At 37.3% G+C, this 23,192-nt stretch overlaps 1 protein-coding gene and 2 long non-coding RNA genes across 3 annotated transcripts; 1 reads left to right on the top strand and 2 right to left on the bottom strand.

Moving 5' to 3' along the window:
* Window positions 1-7,304: 7,304 nt before the first annotated feature.
* Window positions 7,305-19,374, top strand: LOC124442527. The gene is made up of 5 exons (XM_046993030.1): window positions 7,305-7,368; window positions 7,524-7,608; window positions 7,804-7,980; window positions 8,079-8,082; window positions 19,282-19,374. Coding segments are annotated over exons 1-5 (309 nt in total). The 5' UTR covers window positions 7,305-7,327; the 3' UTR covers window positions 19,284-19,374.
* LOC124442529 lies at window positions 17,912-20,478 on the bottom strand. Its single transcript, XR_006947277.1, has 4 exons — window positions 20,447-20,478; window positions 20,130-20,198; window positions 19,681-19,752; window positions 17,912-17,986 (listed from the first exon to the last, which is right to left on the bottom strand). It is a non-coding gene; the product is annotated as an uncharacterized LOC124442529 (long non-coding RNA).
* A 32-nt stretch (window positions 20,479-20,510) lies between these two features.
* LOC124442528 lies at window positions 20,511-22,029 on the bottom strand. Its single transcript, XR_006947276.1, has 3 exons — window positions 21,540-22,029; window positions 21,175-21,369; window positions 20,511-20,590 (listed from the first exon to the last, which is right to left on the bottom strand). It is a non-coding gene; the product is annotated as an uncharacterized LOC124442528 (long non-coding RNA).
* Window positions 22,030-23,192: the final 1,163 nt, after the last annotated feature.

Genomic DNA, 23,192 nt, shown 5'->3' with positions numbered 1-23,192 from the left:
CCACTGTCCAATGAACTAATTATTAAAGCAGGATGGATTGATGTAGGAAGCAGAATAGATTCAAAGTGGGAGAGCGTGGAGTTTTTCATGAACAGATTTAAAGCTATTATTCAACAACTGCCTGTTGACAAGCTTTATGATGAGTTCTGTGACTACCAGACACTCGCTGATGAATGTTTTGGGGATAATGTGCTGAAGGAAGCTAAAGTGATTGACGGAGAAAAGGATGGAGAGGTGCTTACTCATTACAGAATGGATGTATTGTGCTGGCATATTGCTCAGTTTGTCATCCCTGGCACAGCTGCTAGACGATTTAAACATTTGCCAAAAATAGCAGGACTTGTTTTAGTCTTGCCCCATAGTAATGCCGGAGAGGAGAGATTGTTTAGTATCGTGAGGAAAAACAAGACCGAGAGCAGAGCATCAATGAGGCTGGAGGGTACACTGTCAAGTTTGCTGGCCATGAAGCTGCAGTATCCAGAGCAGACTGTACCGTGCCACAAGTGGAGTCCTACAAAAGAACTGTTGGATAGTTCCAAAAAGGCAGCTACTGCATATAATGCTGAGCATTGAAGCTGTCAAAACAAAATTTATTTCTGTCTTGTTAAGGTCCACGCGTGTTTTAAGTAAATTATAAGCAGGAAAAAAGAATTTCTCTGAATCAGAACCTGTGTTTACTTGGTTTTGTCTGCCGGTATATCAATCTCCAGATTTTTACTGAAATCTCCAGATTTTTTTGCATCAGTCTCCAGATTTTATGTGTTTTGAGGTTGAGAGGTCTGCAATTTATCCATAAATTTTTCACCCTCTTGAAAAAATTCACAGTTTGGACAGCAGCATTCATGTCAATATATGACTTTGTAAAAGATTTCCATAAATTCCATCTGATTGTAGTTTAGTTTATATCATGCTTATAAAAATTACTATGAAACGATCAAACATTCAATTCAGACAGTGAGCTTGACTATGTTAGTTGAGTTGGCGCTCAGTCGAAATCCGTGAAACCAATCACAACAAAACAAAAATTCAAATGAACCAATTGTAAGATAGCAATTGGACTCCCTTACACGTCTGGCCACCCCTCTTATCAGTCAAGACCATTCCAGACTGTCCACTGATCTGGCCATTGACCAATCAAATAAGCGTTTTTGGCGTGCATAGACTCGTTTATCAGTCGAACCAGTCAAGCCACCCCGCTTGTCAGTCGGTTATTCCAGGTCAATTAAAATTCAACTCATCTGGTTACCAACGAGTTATTCATTGGATTAGTCATTAGTTTTCAATAATAAATAAAGCTGGATTTTTATCACGAAGTAAATGCGATAATAAAGTAAGAATAATTAATGAATTTTAAATTAATATGAATAGGTAATTTTTGAATTTCAAACATCAGTCGCGCGACGGATTTGACAGACTTTAGATCCGCCCCTGGACAACTCAGATAGCCGGGTCCTCAAAACCTTTCTCGTGCAGACACTCGATGGCATTAACAATTATGTGTTTGCTAAGCCTGACTTGCGGGCGTCTACGTCCCTGCCAACAAGTTAATGAGGTGTCCTTTTGGTTGAAGTTCAACACTGTAGAGTACATTTCCAAAGGGTGTCCGATCTTTCTGGATCTAAGAACCGTTGACACTAATTTTAATCCGAGATTTAATGTGCCATGAGATATGAACTACGTATCACGTATCGCGTATCAAACTAATGATGGGTCTTCCGGAAGAGCTTTGGGTTGCCTGCCATGGTGTTGCTAAAGCAGCTCATCACGATCTCAGGGGTCAAGGTCTGAGAATGAGAGGTTTCCCACTTCAGGAATTCGGCGATATTGCCGATGTCTCGCTGGAGGGATGGAGAGCAATGCCTCGTGAAGCGTTCGTTGAAAGGGGGAAAAAGAACCTACCGTGCAAAGGTGCGGGCAAAGGAGGGCATTGCTCATTGCGGTCGCTGAGATTATATGATGCTGCTTCTTCTTAAAAAATGTAGAAATATTACAGAGTCCTACTACTGCTACCAAAATTTCATCTGCAATGACGTTTATGGAAGATTGCTAAAAATTTACTTATTTATCAACACTTTGTTATTCACATCGCTAATATCATAATCACTTCAAATTACGTCTTTATTATATCAGTGAAGAAACAAAACAAATCGACATAGAAAAATAATCAGAAAGAAATTCTGATGAACAATAGTAAGTTGAAAACGGTATCATCAAACTCTACGAGATGTACATCATCAAAATATGCGAATTAAAGTACCTCTGTTATCATTAAGCGAAGCAAAGTTTTCAACCAGTTTCTATGTGAACAACTTCAATACAGATGAATATGTTGAAGATATGAATACCTTTTTGCTAACTTTGTTGTAAATTTGTATTCATCTTCTAAAAATGCTTCTCACGGCTGAAATTGTCCTCGTCATCTTCAAATTTCAAATTTCAATACAACTTGCCATCTTATTTTATAGTCGTTACAAAGCCAAAAAAACAGAGCTTCAGGGTTAAAACTCTCTACAATAGTATAAGGACTGCCAGTTCTGGCCCACTTCACAGTTTGAGAAGGAGTATACACAAATCTAAGCGCCCCAGCCCTAGTTCGCGTACGTGGTTCACATACATAGTAAGCACATAGGTCGGCACAAAAAATCACATGACAGCGAAGGCACCCAACGGCCGGACACCCCCCTCATCGGCCGTGGGTCATTTGAAGAAAGACGATTCACAGCGTTTATCCAGACGTACAAACACTCACGAGGCGGATCAAAAAGACTTGTGCGTGGGTGAAGGTCCACACTAGAGAACCGTGTGGAATGTCATGTATGGGTAAGTATTGTGGAGTGCGTCTGCAACAAATCCGGCGTGGCTCACCGGTGCCGCTCCCATGCCGGGGTTGTGGTATCAGCTGGCAGACAGAGGCGCAACGATGCGCAGATTGTGACCAGCTAGCCGGGAAAGCTCGCCTTCGTAGAAAAGAGGCATGAGCACGAAGGCATTTTAGCCTGGTCCTCGGCGAGGTGGATGCCGGGAATTTCCATTTAAAGAAGGGCGTATGGTAGGTTATATTCACTGATTTTTCATTGTATGTTAGGCTACATCCATTTAGAGAAGAGCGTATCATAGGCTATATTCATTGATATGGATAGTGTCAAGAAAGCTCTCCAACTACATGACCAAGGCGTAGTCATCGTAGACGCGCTGAATGCCTTTCTTAAGGCCCTTCAACCGCCCACTGCCCAGCGCCCACACCAAGAAACCGCCAGAGTGTCACTCCACCTATCTCCAAACCGCGCTAGCAAACGCCCGCCAAGTCTGCTGATGATGAAATGGACGCATACATCGATGAGCTTCTGGCTGAAATAGACTCATTTATGCGCAAACCACGACGCCCCACAAGGCCTCCTCCCCCACCATCCACGGAACTTAAGTGAGATGAAACGAAGGCCTTCAGTTATTATCTGAGAGCCTGGAATATGCAGGTGCCGAAGGGGCAGCCCTTCGAACGTGACTTGATGGCTTTCCTCAAAAGCGCCCAGCCCTACATCGAACGCAAACTCGTTGAGGAGCTATTAGCTCTACGAGGAATTAAGTTCCAGTTGGCTGTGGAGGTTGAGCTTCGGAAGGATGAAACAAATGGTACTGAAGTGCTTCAAGCACCAGCGTTCCGGACATAGCAGTTCATGCTGCTTCACGCACATGAGATTCCGCAAGCCCTACATGAAGCCTTCCCAACAATCCTGGAGAGATTGGAAAAGTTCACTCGGGAAGGGTCCGGGTGGGTAGTGAATTGTGTTAAAACACTCTGGCTTGACATCGCCCGCAATTAGCCTTTACGCGGAGGATTATACCTTCCTCTCACCCAGCTCGAACCGACACCGCTCACCCAGCTCGAACGAGTAGAGCGTCAGAACGACCTTGCTACCGACGTGTATGGTTAGGAAGGCGGCGTCGTTCCTTACCGTCTGAGCAAAGTAGAGAGAGATCGCAAGACTGTGAAACTCCTCCTCGTCTCGTATCCGAAAAACCCTGGGAAAGTCCACTACACGTGGATTAAGGGCTTCAACCGCCTTCTCAACCGGGAATCGAAGAATGGCCACCAACTGCACTTCTGTGAGCGTTGCCTTCACGGCTTCACCAGACAGGATTTGCTGGAAGAGCATACGCCTGATTGTCGAGGCATCAACCAGGCTGCCGTTGCCATTAGAATTCCAACCCCCGGTAAAAAATGACAAAATTCGCTTTGAGAACTACCACAAAGAGCTCAAAGCGCCATTCATAATCTACGCCGACTTTGAGAGCTTGATTCGTAAAATCGAGGGCCCCGCGCTTAACCTGGAAAGAGCGGCACCCAGCAAACCTCCAGGCACGAGGCATGCAGCTACTCATTCATAGTCATTCGTTCCGATGGAGAAACTCAGCCGCCGCAGCTTTACAGAGGGCCTGACGCGGACAAGCATTTCCTGGAAGCGCTCCAAGAAGAAGAGCGTAAGATCAAGACGATGTTGGCTAACCACGAGCCTATGCGCATGACAAGAAAGGACTGGGGGAGCAACAAGAAAGCCACAAGCTGCCACGTCTGCAGCAAGTCCCTCGAAAGCGATTCCGTGCGAGAGCACTGCCACATTACTGGCAAGTACCGAGGTGCGGCCCACAATGAGCGCAACTTCAAGTTGCGGTTCAGTCCGAAGACGACAACCATACCAGTTGTCTTTCACAACCTGCGGGGCTACGACAGCCATCTTATCATGCAGGCCATCGCAAAGAGCAAAGGGAAGCTCACCTGCATTCCCAACAACCTCGAGAAATACATCTCGTTCAGTATCGGCCAGCTTCGATTCATCGACAGCGCCCAGTTTATGCTCTCAAGTCTGGATAGACTGGTGAAAGCCAGCGATCCGCGAGACATGCGCATCACAGCAGATTTCGAGCCAAACCCTAAGAGGCGTACCCTCCTTCTCCGCAGGGGGATATACCCCTACGAGTATATGGACGGCTGGTCCAGATTTGATGAGGAATCCCTCCCGCCGAAGGAGGCTTTCTACTGCAAACTCTCCGATGAAGGCATTACCGATGACGACTATGCCCACGGAGAAAAGGTCTGGGACGCCTTCGGCTGCACAACCCTCTGCGACTACAACGACATCTATCTTCGGACTGATGTTCTCCGCTTCGCCGACGTCTTCGAGAACTTCCGAAAACTTTGCCTTTAGCACTAGAAGCTAGACCCGGTTTACTACTACACGAGCCCGGGTCTGAGCTGGGACGCTCTCCTCCAGCACACGGGGGTGGATCTCGAGCTGCTCACTGACATAGATATGCTTCTCTTTATTGAGAAGTGCATGCGCGACGGCATCAGCTTGAGCAGCAGGCGCTTCGCCAAGGCCAACAACCCTAAGGTGCCGGACAACGATCCGGGGAAGCCCCCGAGCTGGATCTAGTACTACGACGCCAACAACCTGTACGGCTGGGCGATGTCGCAGTTGCTACCGACAGGCGCGTTTGAGTGGGTCCACCCAGAGGATGCAAAGGCGGCCCCCACCCAGCGTGTGGATGCGGAGAAGGGCTACATTCTCGAAGTCGATCTGGAGTAGCAGAAGAGCTTCCCGACGAGCACAACCCATATCCGTTGGCGCCGGAACGCAAGAAGGTCGACGGCGCGTGGATGTAGGATTACCAGCAAAATCTCCTCAAACAGATGTGTGGGGGTGTTTCTCAAGAGGTTGAAAAGCTGGTCCCCAATCTGCGTGACAAGACCCGATACGTCCTGCACTACCGGAATCTGCAGCTCTATCTGAAGCCTGGCATGCGCCTGAAAAAGATCCGCAGAGCGCTCCGCTTCGACCAGAGCCCATGAATGGAGCCCTACATCCGGAAAAACACCGAACTGCGGAAGAAGGCGAAAAGCGACTTCGAGGTCAACCTTTACAAGCTGCTGAACAACAGCGTCTTTGGCAAGACGATGGAGAACCTCCGAAAGCGGTGTCGACGTGAAGCTGCTCCGGCCAAGCGAGAACGAGAGACTCCGCAAACTTATCGCCAAGCCGACATACAATCGGCATCTCATCTTTGGTGATGCCGGAGACCTCGCAGCCGTTCACATTAATAAAAGCAGTCTGCTGCTCAACCGACCGGTCTTCGTCGGCATGAGCATTCTCGACCTCTCGAAGCATCTGATGTACGACTGGTACTACAACCATTTCAAGGCGCAGTGCGGGCCGGCTGCAGAGCTCCTCTACACCGCGACACCGACAGCCTTGTGCTGGAGATCCAGACTGAGGACGTGTACGCCAACATGAGGTGCAACGCCGGTCAGTAAGACACCAGCAACTACCCCAAAGAACATCCGCTCTTCAGCACGGCCAACAAGAAGGTGCTGGGGAAAATGAAGGACGAGTGCGCTGGGGCGCCTATCGCCGAGCTTGTAGGACTCAGTCCCAAGATGTACTCTATCCTGAAAGCCGATGGTCTCGAGGAGCGCAAAGCCAAGGGCGTTAAAAAGGCCGTCGTGAAAAAGCATATCCGTCATGCTCAGTATAAAGAGGCGCTCTTCAAAGGAAAGCGCTTCCGCCACGGTATGGATATGCTGCGCAGTCTCGGGCATCAGATCTTCGGCGAGCATGTCAACAAGACATCGTTGAGTCCGCTGGACACGAAGCGCTGGATTGCGGCCGATGGGATCTCTACCCTAACATACGGGCATAGGGAAGCAGGTGCCATAGGCGAAGAATTTGATGCCTTCGTAGAAGAGCTGCTCCACGGCTAAGCGCAAGGCTCCGTGCGCGTAGTACCAGGAGCCAGCGTGACAGTGAAAGCTTCGCTTCCATAAATAAATAAAAAACGCGACAGCGAATAAAAGCGTGACAGGACCCCAACGTCTAAGCCGGCGGTGTTTCTGTCCCAAAGGGCACCAGTTGGAGCTCCTCGCACACAAACGCGCGCTTGGGCCCATCGCTCAAATAATACAACACGGGCTTCCTGCCCTCAACTACAGCCCACTCGACCTGAACATATTTGAAGCTGCGACATCAGAAACATCTTTTTAAGCTAATTAGAATGACTTTCCGGCTTTAATATATCACTGATTGTTATTTTAACTTTGCAAGTTTATGTTTAAAATTTAGTTAAACAGCACAGATTTGTTAGCTATTCATATCATACACTGAGAGAGCTTTTATTTTTAGCGTAACATAGAAAAACTTGGTTTTCTTGAACTGTAACCTTAATCTTTCATAGAAAGGCACATTACAAAAGATTAAATATTTCACCCTGCTCCTGCTCTTGTTGTACATGTGTATATTCTTGTAATTGTTTTATTTCATTATAGATTAAGAACATGTATTCAACACTGAACAGCAACTCATTTGATGAGTTTCGGTTTGTAATATAAATTAGTTTCATAAACTATAATTATTGTGTAAACTTAGATGCGAAAAGTACTGTAGAAAGACTGAGGGATGTGATCGTGAAGTCTCATGATTGCTCTGGTAATAGTGTATGATTGAATTTTTAGTGGTTTCTTTATTTCGCAGGTATCATCGGCATTTGTTGAGAAATGGTTACCCGCTTGTAAAGCAACATGTCCCAGGGAGATATTTGTGCCCTCTTTGTCCCAAAGTACGAAATTTATAATTGTGCATCTCTTGCAATTCGTTCAAAGCTAGCTTTCTTATTCTAAAAATTTAATAGACATTTGTTCTGCGGAATTGTACACATTTAACCATTAAACACAATATTTAAAAACAGTTGTAGGGAAGTTGTTGATATCTTCATTCTAAGAGCATCATTGTTATTCATTTCATCCATTGATAGCCTGATGAAGCTGGTACTCTGATTGAATCAATGGATGCTTGTTTTGGTCTTGTGAGAAAAAAGACTTCAGCGAAGGCTCAGTTCTTGTCAAGGCATAATTCCATTTTGTTCCACAATCAAGAAGAAGTTGATTCATTTGTTGATAACTACACTTCAAGTGCTGAACAAGCTAAAACTGTAAGTATTGGGAAATGTAGTTGAATTTCAGAAATTGTCTTCCCTCGAGTTTGCTATTTTATGTACTTTTGAATATTACGAAGCCTTTTATTGTTAAGGATTGTCATGAGTTTAAGGAAGGTGAAGTAAATGACATGCTTCGATCAAAAGGTAGAAACAAATTATTGGATGAGAAACAAATTATTCGAAATCATTTCGTTATAGAATGCAGATTGCTTGTATTCAGGAAGTTGATCATGGTCACTTTGCAGATATTGTAAAAAATACTAAGAAGTAAGGCAAGCCTTTTGACTATATGGATTGTGCATTTTTTTGTCGCTGATAAAACCTCGTGAATAAGGGTTGAGAACAATTTCAATCTCCTTAAACCAATAGTCGTTTCGTTGTAATATTATCGTTTAAATTTGTTTTGATGTATTTTTTTAGAGTAACGAAACAGGTTGAAAACATTGAGAGAAGAAAGAAAGTGGCGACAAAAAAATGCACAATCCATATAGTCAAAAGGCTTGCCTTACTTCTTAGTATTTTTTACAATATCTGCAAAGTGACCTACCTACCTATTACTTGGACAAGAAACAAGAACTGGAGTCCTATATCAATGTTAATGGGGAAGTTCAGAGCAAAATCTTGAGAGGAACTGTAGCAAATTTTAAGAAAGATCTAGTTAACATAGATAGATAGATAGATAGATGATTTATTTCTTAAAAACTGGCAGCCATATTGCTGAAATACGTTTAAGATTACATATAATACATACATAAATAAATTAACTAAATTACATCTTCAATGAGTTAAAAGTTATAAAACTATTTCTAAAACGTTTGGTATTAAAGTTAGTATTGAATGAAGATTGAGTCCTAAGTTCCATAGTTGAACGTTCTAAACGAGGAGGCAAAAGGTCATGAAGCTTATGTGAGGAATCTGCTACTATCTTCTGAAACAACGCTGTTGTTATATCATTCCTCCTTTCGCTAAGGCGTTGTAAATTAGTAAACTGCAGAGCGTTTTCATATTCTTGATGAGGCAGGATTATTTTTAATGCTCGCTTTTGACTGACTCTAGGTTATCTGACAGATACAATGTCAGACTATTGTGGAACACTGGGCAAGCATACTCCAAGACAGGTCTTATACACGTTTTGTAAAATTGGAGCAATTCCTTGACTTCGATATTTGCTCGTTTTAGTTGAATAAGATAATAGAGGCGTTTACGGCATTTCTTAATTATTTCATTTACGTGGATGTTCCACTTAAGGTTACTGGCTATAACCAATCCCAAAACTTTCGCGTGTTGGACAATATCCAGTGTAATGTTATTGATGGTAATTGGTTGAAGGTCATTGGTATTAGATCCAAAACAAATTCGCATCTCTTTACATTTGGTTTGATTTAACTGGAACTTATCACGCGAGATGCTGTTCGCTAATGTGTCCATTTGGTTTTGTAAGTTACTTGTTTTATCTTTCTCAATTACTTCACTAACAGTGGTATCGTCCACGAATTTCCACATTTCATTATTTGGTAACTTGAGATCGTTAATCATTATCAAAAATAGCCAAGGCCCCAATTTTGTGCCCTGCGGAACACCTGCTGGTACGAGTTCCCACTCTGAAAAGCAATCGAATTTCAGCTTTACTCTTTGTTTCCTGAAGGAGAGGAAATCCATAATCCAGTGTAGAACCCATTTCGGTATATCAAATGAACGTAGTTTTTCAACCAATAAGTTATGATCAAAAGCTTTCTTGAAATCCAATAACAACACACGAACGGCCGCCCCGTTACCATCAGTTGCTTTATTCCACGACTGTAACATACTAAGTAAAGCTATAGTTGTGCTTGAATTTGGAATTGCCCCATACTGATTAGAGTCTATCTTCTTAAGTACAGCTGGCTTGACATAATTTTCCACAACAAACTCCTCGGCTACTTTTGATACAATCGCTGTAAGTGATATAGGCCTTAAGTGTTTATTAATATCTCGTACAGGTTTCTGCTTTGGAATCGGTGTAATATTTGCTTTTTTCCATGATTCTGGTAACCGGGCTTCTTTAAAGGAGCTGTTTATAATATCTGCCACGGGAGCGGCCAATAAATCAGCATTCTCTTTTAGAACCCAGGCGGGAATACCGTCTGGGCCAGTTGCTTTCCTTGCGTTAAGAGCTGACAACATCTTGAAAGCAGTAAACTCAGTGACAGGTAATCATTCTCATTATTAAAGCATAAATGTTGGGGCAGTGGGTTAAAATCTTTCATGGGTGTTAGAAAGGATTCGTTGATCATGTTTGCAAGTTGCTCAGGAAAGTGATCAGAGGGTGTTAGTGCATTATCAATATTTTGCAAGGTTAACATCATATCTTCCTGTGAAGAAACCGACGGTGAAATACCACTTAACTTTTTGATTTCCTTCCACCAACTTGCAGATGAGCACGATTTTAAATGCTCTACTTTGTTTTGGTAAAAACGTTTCCAACAAGATTTTCTTTCTCGGTTTACTTGGTTTCTTAATTTCTTGAAGGAGTCAAGGTCTTTTTGTGCAAAAGCTTTTTCCCTTCGGCGGATCAGTTGTTTTAGCGATTTGGTCATCCAAGGAGGCTCATTATTGATCAGCACTTTCTTTTTTGTGGGGAGTAGGAAATCAAGACCAAAGTTAATGATGAGCTCTAACATTTTCATTTTGTCATCACTATTTTTCATTTTGTCGTCACTATTTCCTCCTACCCACTGTTCGACATTAACCTCTTCTAAATATTTACCAAAGGCCGAACGTTTGGATGGTCGCAAATCCCTTGACATTACCACTACTTTTGTCCCAGAGTTTTCAGATCTTTTTAATGGTTGCACTTCTACGGTAACATGATCGGATAGTCCAAAGGGAGGACGTTTAATTGGAGAATCGTAAAATTCTTTCAAATTTGTTAAAATCAAATCCAGCTTATTATTGCCACGAGTAGGGAAATTTACGATCTGACGCAATTGGAAACTATTCTTTAGCAGACGAACGTTCAATTTGTTAAAATCGCCCGAGATAATTATCCCACAATTTGGAAATTTTGTTTCAACTGTTTGTAGTGATTCAAAAAGATAATTGATCATAGCCTCATCATTCGCCCCCCGGTGGGTGGTACAAATTACATAAAATAATATTGGACACACCTCTTGGTAAGCGGGTCAGTCTAAGATCTAACCATAATGCTTCGAACTCATTTGTTAAAAAGTCTTGCAGGATGCTAAAGTTAATTGTATTTCGAATATAGACGCAAACACCACCATGAATGCGTTCACGTCTATCGCGTCTAATTAAATTATATCCGGGTAGCGAAACAATGTTATCATCAATATGACTTTGCAACCAAGTTTCCACGATGCATAGAATATCCACACTTGAACTGGCAATGTACGCATGTAGTTCATCGATTTTTGGGGCCAGCGACATGATATTAGACAACATTATGGATGGTACAAATACATTTGGTGATCCACAACGTTTAAAGGATACTCTTGGAATAATAATACAATTGCTTTTGTTATGACCAGACGGTCTCCAACGGGAACGTAAGTTATAATGATCGCTTGGATTAAGAGACGATCTTACTAGTGTAGGTATTGTTCGAACGAACTCAAGCGATTGTGTGATAGACAAACAACACTCTAATGTACTATCTTCTTTTTCTTTAAAAATGTCTTTCACTATAAATTGATCGTGTTGGTGTTGTTGGCTGTCGCCTTTTTTACATAGCACAGGTATTCTCTCCAAGACTTTTGCTGTTCCTCTCTGAATTCTTTCGTCAGGCTGAATTCCATTGGTAATTTCTGTTGATGGGAATAACGATGCTGAAGATGCCAAGAATTCAACTGACGATTCTGCAAAGGAACTTGTTGATGGAAGTATTGGTGATAAGGGCGTCGTTGGAAAGACTGACGATGCCAAAAAGGGGTTTGTTTATGGCCTGGTGCGGTCGAATGTACTCGCTTCATTACTCTATCACTTCGTGTGATTTTTAAGTCTTTATTTAATTCAGAATTAAAGTTGCTCTGATGTTTTCGTTGATGCTCGGTATTCTGAGAGACAAGTTCGTTGCTAGGAATTTCATTTCTTTGCGTCTGCTGGTTTTGAGTGCTAATCGTTTCGCTGACTTTACAGCTTTGATAATTATTCCGCTGCTTGCATTGATATTCATGTAATTGGGACTCAAGTTGATCTAAGCATTTATTACTAGGGAAATCTTTCTGATATTTGCTTTGTTCCTTTCGTCGATACTCAATAAGCTGTTTATCAATTTGAACTTCAGTCGCTCTTCTACTCTTGCAGCCTTGACCTGCTGCAGGGGATTTTACTGAGTCCTGCACGCCTACGCTTGTCTCGAGATTAGCAGGTTTTGCATTACAAATTAAGGGCACATTGTTTTGCGATGTAGTCGTTTCGTCATTTAAAGGAATTTTTGGTGTAATAGTTGGCGTGGCATGTGACAAAACAAGCACTTCACTTTCCATCTTTGTTAAGCGTGACTTTAGATTCAAATTTTCTGTTGTCAATTTGCATATATCTTGCTTGTTTCTAAGTATGACTTGCTTTTGTTCTGAAATTTTTGCCACCATTTTAAACACCGTTAATTCAATTTGATTTTTAAACTCATCAAACTTGTCCTCTAAGGATGTTTCAGCGTCTTCGGCTCGACATGGAGTTGCGCCGATAAGAGATTCCGTTAAATCGTCTTTATTTGTTTGTGAGGAAAGTTTTTGAAAGGAACTATCAATAAAGTCCTGTAACTCCTTGATTGTCGACTGGTCAAAAGCCGATACAGGCAAATTTCGCGTTTCAGATTTAGCAAGTTCGCCCCGTGTCTCACAGCTTTCACGTATAGTTTGCTCAGCAGATTCATGCTTATTTTCAATATCGGTGTTAATCTTATCTTGCACTTCAGACAAGTTAGCGCTTGAAGACTCCAAGACGCTTATCAACAAATTCTTAAATGATTCTCCGTCCTTTCCATTAAAAGACATTGTACTTAGCTTGCCCGGGTACCAAGTTATAATCAAATCTAGATCGCTTCTAGCAAACTTTTTTGATTTACCTCCGGGCGATTTCCAAATGCCCACCAATCCGACGGTGTTTTCGACAAAATTTGGCAAAGATGTCAGGTCACCTGTCCACTTTAATCGTTGACCATCAAGCATCAAAAGGGCTTCTTCTTTTATCAATTTAATCGCGTGTATATCTGTTATATCTCGTATGATCCGGCTTATTTCGAGCAAGTCCATTTGAACTTCTACCGCCGCCATACATAATTTTACTCATAATAACGTTTCGTTTATTAAATAATGCACTGTATTCACTGAAACATATGTTAAATGACTATTTAACAGAAGCTAGTAAGAGTAAATTACCATTCTTCAAGAGAGAAGCAGAGCATGCATTATCTATTTTGCGTCCAACAAACGTAATTGAGGATACATTAGAGATTGAAACCAGTTCAGTTGATAACGAGACTGACTGCGAATCACTGCTTCAATTTTCAGATTTTGAATCAGACACCGAGTTAGAATAATTCCATATACACACGTGTATATATATATAATTATAAGTTATTAATAGTAAACGCTTTCGCTATATGCAAAGCTCAACTTTATAGGTTTGAGCGCTCTGGGCACTCTACAAAACAATCCATACAATGTGTAATCATACATCCTGTGTCCCAAGTGCAGCATTCACCATTTTACTAGGGTGATAGCTGGAGGTCACATTGTTATGCACTTTATATATATATATATATATAGTGGTGTAGAGAAAAATCACAGAACTACAGATTCATCCCGACAAGCCTGTTTCGTGATTGCTCACTCTTCAGGGGATTTAATGAATAAAATACTTAAATGCTTAAAATATATATACAAGATGACGGAAGTTAGTGTATTAATCAAGGTGTATAGTTTCAAGTTAGATGACGCAAGTTAGAGTATTAATTGAGGTGTATGGTTACAAATTACATAGGAATGTTTTGGATCTATGGCGGCAAGAGGAAACAAGTTCGTTGCGTTTATTGAGGGATGATTTGGATGGTTGGTAGAGGATGAAGAATTTTTCTTTGAGGCAAAGGTTGCATCTTTTACTGGTGCTGTTGTATGGTTTGCTGTGTGTGATGATGTTCCATGAGATGTCGTGGTTCATATTGCTGTCTTTAAGGGTCCAAATGTGCTTACTGAGCTCGGTCGAGTTTCGTAGTTTTTTGTGGCGGAAAGAGGCAGTGTGATTTCTATGTCTAGTCCTAACTAACGACAACACCGCGAACAAAAAGACACTTACAAAAACATGCAACTGCCGACAAAAACAAAACTGCCCACTTAACGGAAACTGCCTGCAGTCATCCGTTGTTTACCAAGCTACTGTAAAACGCAAAGACAATAACACAACTGAGACGTACATTGGACTTACAGAAAACGAATTTAAGACTAGACATAAAAATCACACTGCCTCTTTCCGCCACAAAAAACTACGAAACTCGACCGAGCTCAGTAAGCACATTTGGACCCTTAAAGACAGCAATATCGACCACGACATCTCATGGAACATCATCACACACAGCAAACCATACAACAGCACCAGTAAAAGATGCAACCTTTGCCTCAAAGAAAAATTCTTCATCCTCTACCAACCATCCAAATCATCCCTCAATAAACGCAACGAACTTGTTTCCTCTTGCCGCCATAGATCCAAAACATTCCTATGTAATTTGTAACCATACACCTCAATTAATACTCTAACTCGCGTCATCTAACTTGAAACTATACACCTTGATTAATACACTAACTTCCGTCATCTTGTATATATATTTTAAGCATTTAAGTATTTTATTCATTAAATCCCCTGAAGAGTGAGCAATCACGAAACAGGCTTGTCGGGATGAATCTGTAGTTCTGTGATTTTTCTCTACACCACTACACATATTTACGCTCTGCTCTCATCGAGCACTGTTTTATACGGAAAATCATAATTATAAACTTCCTATATATATATATATATAGGAAGTTTATATTTCTACAACATATTTTGATAATTGTTTTTATAATAAAGAATTAAGTGCAGTATCAGTTAAAAAATTCCTTTTTTCAGTGATAGAATTAAATTTATATTTTATATAATTATAATATGGATTACAATATTTCATTCTATTACCCTCTAATACATCTCCATAGTATTTATACGAATTATTTTTACTATCTTCATTGAAATTCATTAGTTTCTTCAAATTTTAAGTCCAGAAGTATATCTAGTTCTTTGTTAGTAATTAGTTATTATCTGAATCATCATACTCCAATTCAAATATTATATATTATGAAAATAGAATCAAAGGACCTTTTTCATATTTCATTATATGTATTGATTGTAAATTAAATTTAGCACTAGCATCTAGTTTAGATAATTCACCATTTAAATTAAAAAAAGTTTTTTATGTAATAATAAAAAAGATGAAATATTATTTGGTTTGCTATCGGAATTTCTTATACTGTTTGGTAAACAATTTTGCACATTAGTTACTTCACCAAGTTCTGGGATTTTTGTACATTTCCACTTGTAAAATGAGTAAATTATATGGAAGTGCTGAATAAATATTTAATTTAATACTACTCCTTTTTTGAGGTTTTTTTGGTTTTAAACTCTTTATTCGATATAAATATTATTTTTATTAATTCCTGTTAAATTAAATGGATATAATACATCCATCTGTGGAATAAAAAATTTCGAGATAAAGTATCACTATGTTGCAGTAATTTAATAGGTCGTAATTTAATTTCCATTTTTTAAATCAATTTGACATTCCAACGTTATATTTATAGAATCAAATGGTATAATTGCCTTGATGATGCAATACTTTTATAGTTAAATTTTTAATAAATGAAGAAATTAATTGTTTTTTATAATTGGAGGATTGTACACAAATAAATTGTCTCCACTTTCATTTGCATAATGTAAAGGAACAATACATAACAATTCCCTTTTTGAACTACCAACAATTTCTATATCAATTTTGTCACAATATATAAACATTTTATTGATTCCAACTGTCTCATCAGGAAGATATGGACAATGAAATAATTTTATTTTTTTTACAAATTCACGTTTCTTAGAATCAAATCCAGAGTCAAATGTATATTTTATTACTTCTTTGTCTAACCCAACACAAAACTTTATTTTTTTGAAAAATTTAATTTAAATTCAATTGTATCATTTCCTGAAGCCTAGTCAGTATATTGTATTTTGCTTATTATAGGTTGTATCCATATATAATTTTTAAAATCATATTTTTACCCTAATTAGAATAAGATTCTTTCCCTTGAACATAGTAACAAGTATATCCATTTGTTAAAATTATATTTTTTTTAATATTTCTATTCTTAAAAAATATTATAATCATTTAAATAATCATTCAAAAGGGATAAAATTTTTTTTATTGTTATATATTCCCAATGGTATTTTAATTCTTGGTAAATTAAACTTTAAAATTGGATATAAACTTATATCAATATTTTTAGTAGTAACATCCGTTTGAATAAAATATTTCGAAAATTTTAATGCATCAATTTGACCAGGTAATGTTGTAGCAAAATGATTAATATAGTTTTTTTTTAACAATTTTTATTATTAACTTTACAAATTAATGTAATATTTTTCATTTTGAAACCTTTTTTAATTCTTCACAATAAAATTTCCCTTGAATTTCTTCACCGTTGTTATCACAAAGCTTATAAGTAACAAGATCCGTCAAAAAAACTTTATTTATATAAAAAGTCTCATTAACCTACTGTCTTAAACTTTCCTTTTCAAAAATATTATTTTTAATTCTTGAAATTTGCACTTTATCATTTTTCTTTAATATACTTAAATTTTTACCTCTTTTTTTGTTCATAATATTAGATAATCTTTTGATGTAATTTTTTTCCGCCTAAATAAACATCATATGGTGAAAGATTGTCCGAAAGTAATTCACGATAAGGATTTTCGTTATATCTTTCCACAATTAAATGTAAGTATTTTCATAAGTAAATTTTTTTTCTTTTCTTGTTTGCAACAAGTCAATAGTTTTTCCAATCATCTGTTTTATTGTTTGTATAAATCTATCAGCATGAGTAGCTTTAATTTCACGATTATAAATATTATAATTTGTAAAATTATATTTTTTTGACAATTCTTTTCGAATCCCTTGAAATTCAGTTCCCTCGTGTGATACTATTTCTTTAGGAAATTCATTTTCTTTCAATACAATATCTTCAAATTTTTCCGTAACATTTTTACTAGATTTATTTTGCAATAACTGAACAAAACCATATCTTGAATAAACATCAACTACACATAACAAATAACACAAATTATCATTATATCTTACCAAATCTTTCATTTCAGCTAAATCAATAGTCCATACATAATTTTTTTTCATACATTTATATTTAAAAATTTATTTTTGATACAAATTATGTATATTTTGTTTATTATCTTTTAAATGTTCACCTTTTAATAATCTTGCAGCTCTTTTCATAAAGTCATTGTTAATTAAATTATTAGTTTTCTTCTTCGTTCTCCTCATCACCATCATTCACAAACGTTGGAGGATGATGAAAATCAAGCTTTGAAAAAAAATATATCATTATATGTTCTTTCAATTTTATCACTGCCATATTAGTTATAAAATTCTACAAAATCATATTTCTTTCCAATTTTTCCTCTAAAATTTCATTCATAAATTCACTATGATAACCAATGCAATCATATATTGGAATATCCAATTTATTAGAAAACTCTTTCAATACATAAATAGCTTAAATTTCATTACTATTTTCAATATCTTTTTGTCTTTTTTTACTTGGTATAGTTTTTGCCATTTCTTTTTTACTTTTTCTTCTTTAGCTTCCTTTCCTTTGATTTTTTCTTTTCTTCTTCACTTTTTAATAAATCACGACAAAATCCAACAAATTGTCGAAATTTTTGTGATATAGTTTTTAAATCGTCATCTTTTCTGAAATATATTTTGTAAAACTCATCCGTCCAATCAATCATTGCAATATCATTTAGATCAGTGGGTTTGAAACAATCATCTCATCATCATCATCATCATTAACATAAACAGTTCCACTTTCATCCACAACATGCTATGATTTTTGTGTTTTCAAACGTAATTTATTATCTGAATCACGTTCAAAGATAACACGTTTCTCATTAGATGAAAACAAAACTTCATATAAAATTTCCTTTTAATCTTTATTTGCAATCTTATTCAACACATTTACCAATCTTTCACATGTTTGCAAATTCATTTGCAACTCATCATTGCAGCACATTCCATCGTTGTATGGAGAGTAAACAGATTTTGAAAAAAAACATAGATTACTAAAGCGATTAAAACTGCATATTTTATTTGAAACGATTGCTTTTCCATTAGAATAACTTTGTAAAACTGTTGCCAAATCTCTAAAACTTTATTTTTAAATGGTATACTCTAGTATAAGGGGTAATGGGTTAACAATTGACAATGTCTATATTTTTTAGTTATTCCTTTAACCTGCAATGTGCTTTACCCATTTTCTGACAAATGCCACATGACTTTACTTATCATTGGGGTAGCTACGAAGCTTTATTAAACAATCCACAAATAAAATTGGTAAAGAACGAAAATGGGCTTAATTCACTGATTCAAAATTAGAGATTTTTGAGACTTTTGTGAGCCTCAAAACTTTGAGTATTCCAGGAAATTTCTTAAGTATTTTGGTCTGGTATCTGAATGTCATGCAAAATCACAAGTTGGCATAAATGCAATGAGCAAAGGCAATATATAGTGGAGACAATAGACGTGGTGTTGAAATAGCGTGAGAAAAACAACAAAACGTAAACAAGAACATTTGGAAATTTTTTTACTCGTTTCCCCCGATAGTTATTTCTTAACATTCAAACTACACTCGTGCGTAATATAAGAATACGAATACTTTAGGTGCATACAATTATTGGTAACAACATGAGCATGCTATACAAAAAAAAGTTTAACACACTACAGGAAATCCTGTTTAGCAAGGCATTCCAGAACAGACGTGTGAAAACCGAAAGGTATGCTTATTTGGGATGTAAAAATTTTGGTTTTTAACCTTAAAGTTCCTAATTCTTTGTCCTGGTAACAGATTAGGTTCAATCCAATAATGTTTGTTTTCTGGGTTTTAATGAGTTTATAATATAGCTCTGAGCTCGTCTTATCTTCAGTAGACAATGATTCAATGCCTTCAGCTGCACCAGGATAATATAAGAGCCAATACGGTTCATCAGAGTCAGTATAAACCGGAAGAATGTATCCTTCGTGTGTTCGACTGCTTTTACAGTTGGCAATAAGAGTCGCAAAGGCATTAGGTTTGAAAAAATTTTTAAGTTTCCCAGTCAACAAATCGAGCTCTGACTTTGTCAAATCTATATCAGTTACCACCAAATCGCATTCTTCAATCAGCTTGTTACATATCAAGCACATTGATACTTTGGCTTCTTCAAAAACAACTTTCTTCAACACAGATCGGTAACATTCTGTCTCTTGATCAGAATATTTACGATTCTCTGTCAAAACTTTTTCTACTAGCGGTGATTCGATTATTTTGAAATGAATATTCTGCGTATTTTTCATAATGTTAGAAATCTGTTTAATACCATACTGACTGGGTTTTTTAAATGTAATACCTTCTGGCAAACCAGTAACAGTAAATCCTCCATTTAAATAAGGTACTCGGCACATTTTCCCACAAGCTTCACCTTCGAAGTAAATTACAATGATGGGTAATACATAAATGTAGCTAGCAACAATCAATGACAATAACAAAAAGTCCCGCGCATATTTATGGGGGGAGAGATTTTAACACGTACAAAAAATATGAGGACAGACACAATAAATGCTATTTCCTAAATATGTAAACTGTAATGCACATTGTTAATTTTTTACGAAACAGCATTCTTTCCTATGATTTGATTTAATAAGTTTGGAAATGTTTCACAATGGTGTAAAACATTCATGCTGACTTAAAATAACTTGATTGTCAAAAAAGGAATTGTGTATAAAATGGACTAAAAAATATCAACCATGACACAAGCTCAGAAAATGGAAAATCATTTCAAATGCAATTTGCACTTACTGTATTTCTGGTTGAATAGTTTTATCACATCACACACCCGGTACTTTCTGACAACCTGTTTTGGAGAATCTATTTAACAAAAAAAAACATTGATAAAGAAATAAAGCTCGTGTAAAATGCATGGAAAGGAGGAGAGGATTATTCATATATCCAGCTGAGCCCAAGTGATTACTTTTGAAAGCAATTTACTTTCAAAAGAAACCGAAGGGCACAACTGAATAAACATTCTTGGAACAGCACTAATGCTTGAGAAATAATGCACTGGTATTCCAAGACCCACAAGTTTCTGAAAATAACTGTGTAGGTACAGCACTTACCCAAATACTCAACGAAATTGACACCAATTTTTCATTTTATTCAAAAGTTGATTCCTTTTCTGTTCCAAACTGTTGAAGACAAGAATCACCAGGCTCCAAGAATAAAACAACTGCTTCACAACCAAGACTTTCTAAGTAAGTAAGCTAGCAAAGAGAAATTTAATTGAATTTACACAGCATAAGTTTTCAGCAAATTTTTCTCTAAGTAAACAAAAAGTATAAAAATCAACACATCTACAATGTGTTAGATTAAACACTTATCATAATTGCTTTGGCCTTATTTTATGATACGTATACTATTATTTTGTGGGGAAATTAGAGCCCCTCGTACACCCTAATCTATCTAAAGCTATGGGATTGCAAAATTTCTTACAAAATACTCCCCCTTCACATCCATGACACTGGTCTATCAATGCTAATATTTTCCACAGTAAAATTGCAAACGTTACAAAATGCTAACTTTGTGGATCTGTAACCCAGTAGACTTGGCTAAATTTCAGCATTTATTTGCTACTTCTAACAATTCAGAACAACTTTTACAAATTTTTTTGTAGTAGAAGTTTTCTTTAGGTAAATTGTCTTTCCTTTAGAATGGATTGAAATTTACAAACCATCACGTTATGTTTATAGAGATGCTCAACTAAATCCACGCACAAACAATCAAAGTAAAAATCATTCTCTTATATCATAATACTGTACATATGTACAGTGGGTAATAACAGCTGTACCTGTGACAAAAGCTGCTTTTTCCCTTTTTTTACTTGGTTTGTGCGCTGCTTAACTGTCAAGTCATGAATGTCATTGCTTTGAACAGCCTTTGCTCTTTCTGCCCAAATCACACGTTCCTCTGCCCCTAACACTTGTCCAGTGGTCTACAGCTAACTTCAACCTCTCAGAATTAGAGCTCAGCTGCTTGCATTCCTCTAAAATTACAAAATGCATACTTACAAAAGGCATTTAACAACAGAAAGAAACAAAGTACTCTTTTGGGTTTAAGCGACGACTGCACAGGTTTTGTCTTAGCACTTTTGGTGGAATAAAGATGATACATATTGTACAGGCCATAAAAAACATACAGTTTATAGATCAGAACCTGAGTTCAGCATATGTGAGCAAAAAAGATTATATGCTGTAGTTCTACGCTTTGAAGGGCACAGTCTTAACTCCTCATCTTTATGAGAGCTGGCTTTTCTTTTTCTGGACTGCTTTTCATTCCCAATCCATTTCTAGAAGAAATAAAAATAAAAACTTTCTCTTTTTCTTGTAGCTAACCTGGTTAACCAAGGTTATTTACTACATGGTGTATGAACAAATAGAGTTCTAACATGAAGCCTTCAAGTTATTTGAAGAATAGGATATGCTAACTTAGTCTAAACAACAAAAAATTATTATGTTAAAAAATATAAATGCTTCTTTGCAAACCAAACAATCAAACAATTTCATTAGAAAATTCTGCCATAAGCATGAGCTTATTTCACCAGTAACAGAATTCATTAAGTATGTAACTACGAACCACCATCTATATGAAACTTCTTTCTCAAATTATTCGTAAATTAGGAGAGCCAAAAAAGTAAAAAATGTGACTTATTCCTGCACAAGATAAAAATTTTTAGGGACTATTAACCTAATTAATAAGAAAATTTGTTAAGGTATATTAATTTAGGTTTTGCCTTGATCACCTTCAATGGCATGCACCCAATGCAATTAAACCTTCAAAGCAATTATATACATAATAATGGGGTGACTAGCAGAGAGTAGAAATTAGAAAAACATCTCTAGCATTTACAATTTAAGGTAGATTCAACATTATTGAGTCTCCATAAGCTGCAACGATTCTGTCATTTGCAAACTTTCAAAAACATGCAATGAATACAGCATAGTCTGCTCAGTCATTTATTCATACAACGCAAAATTTCACTTGCTGTGAAAACTATGGATTTCTAAAAAACAATTAATTAATGGTAATATTCTCAAATTAACCTACATTTCAGGATTATTATTTGCAAAATGATAAGGTCCCTGTTTGTTATAGCATGAATCCCAGGCAAGTCTTTCATGGAAAAGGGAAACACCAGTGGGCATTAAAAATGTGTTATAGAGAAAATGCGCATTTAATAATTTAATTTTTGGAAAACCATTGTTGAGGGAAAATCGAGGGAAAACCATAGGTTTTCTGATTATAAGATTTGTGAGAATGTTACAGAATGCCTGCCCTTAAGTTTCAACAAACTCAGAATACTACGAAAAATTTGTGATCAACAGTCTTGAAGGCATACTCAAAAATAGAAAAATTACCAAGTTTTCCCACCCCTTTTTAAGATGTACTACCTGTGGCACCTCTATAGTCTATACTATGATATGAATATTATGAATGGAGTATATGTATGTAAATACTATAATCTTATTACTTTTATAAAGGAGAAATTGCATTATTGAAGAAAACTACAGATCGATTTAATGCAAAAAGATATAGTAACCAGTGGTACATACATATTACATCTGACAACAGAGAAAGATAAAAAGCTCGAGAGGGTTGAATACAAATAAAAACAAGCTTGTTTTTTATAGTACATAGTAAAAACAAATGTGAGTATAAAAATATAAGAATTGTACGTTTAATAGGCCAAGTTAAAATTTTAACAGTAGAATAAATTTTACAAACATCGTCAGCAAACGTTGCAATTTTCAATTGTCAAGCAATACTAAATATAAACACACTGGTATTGTGGTACAGTCAGAAAATAAA

This window comes from Xenia sp. Carnegie-2017, unplaced genomic scaffold, assembly GCF_021976095.1.
Source record: "Xenia sp. Carnegie-2017 unplaced genomic scaffold, XeniaSp_v1 HiC_scaffold_20, whole genome shotgun sequence".
NCBI lineage: Eukaryota > Metazoa > Cnidaria > Anthozoa > Malacalcyonacea > Xeniidae > Xenia > Xenia sp. Carnegie-2017.
This window is presented reverse-complemented; position numbering and strand designations above follow the sequence as displayed.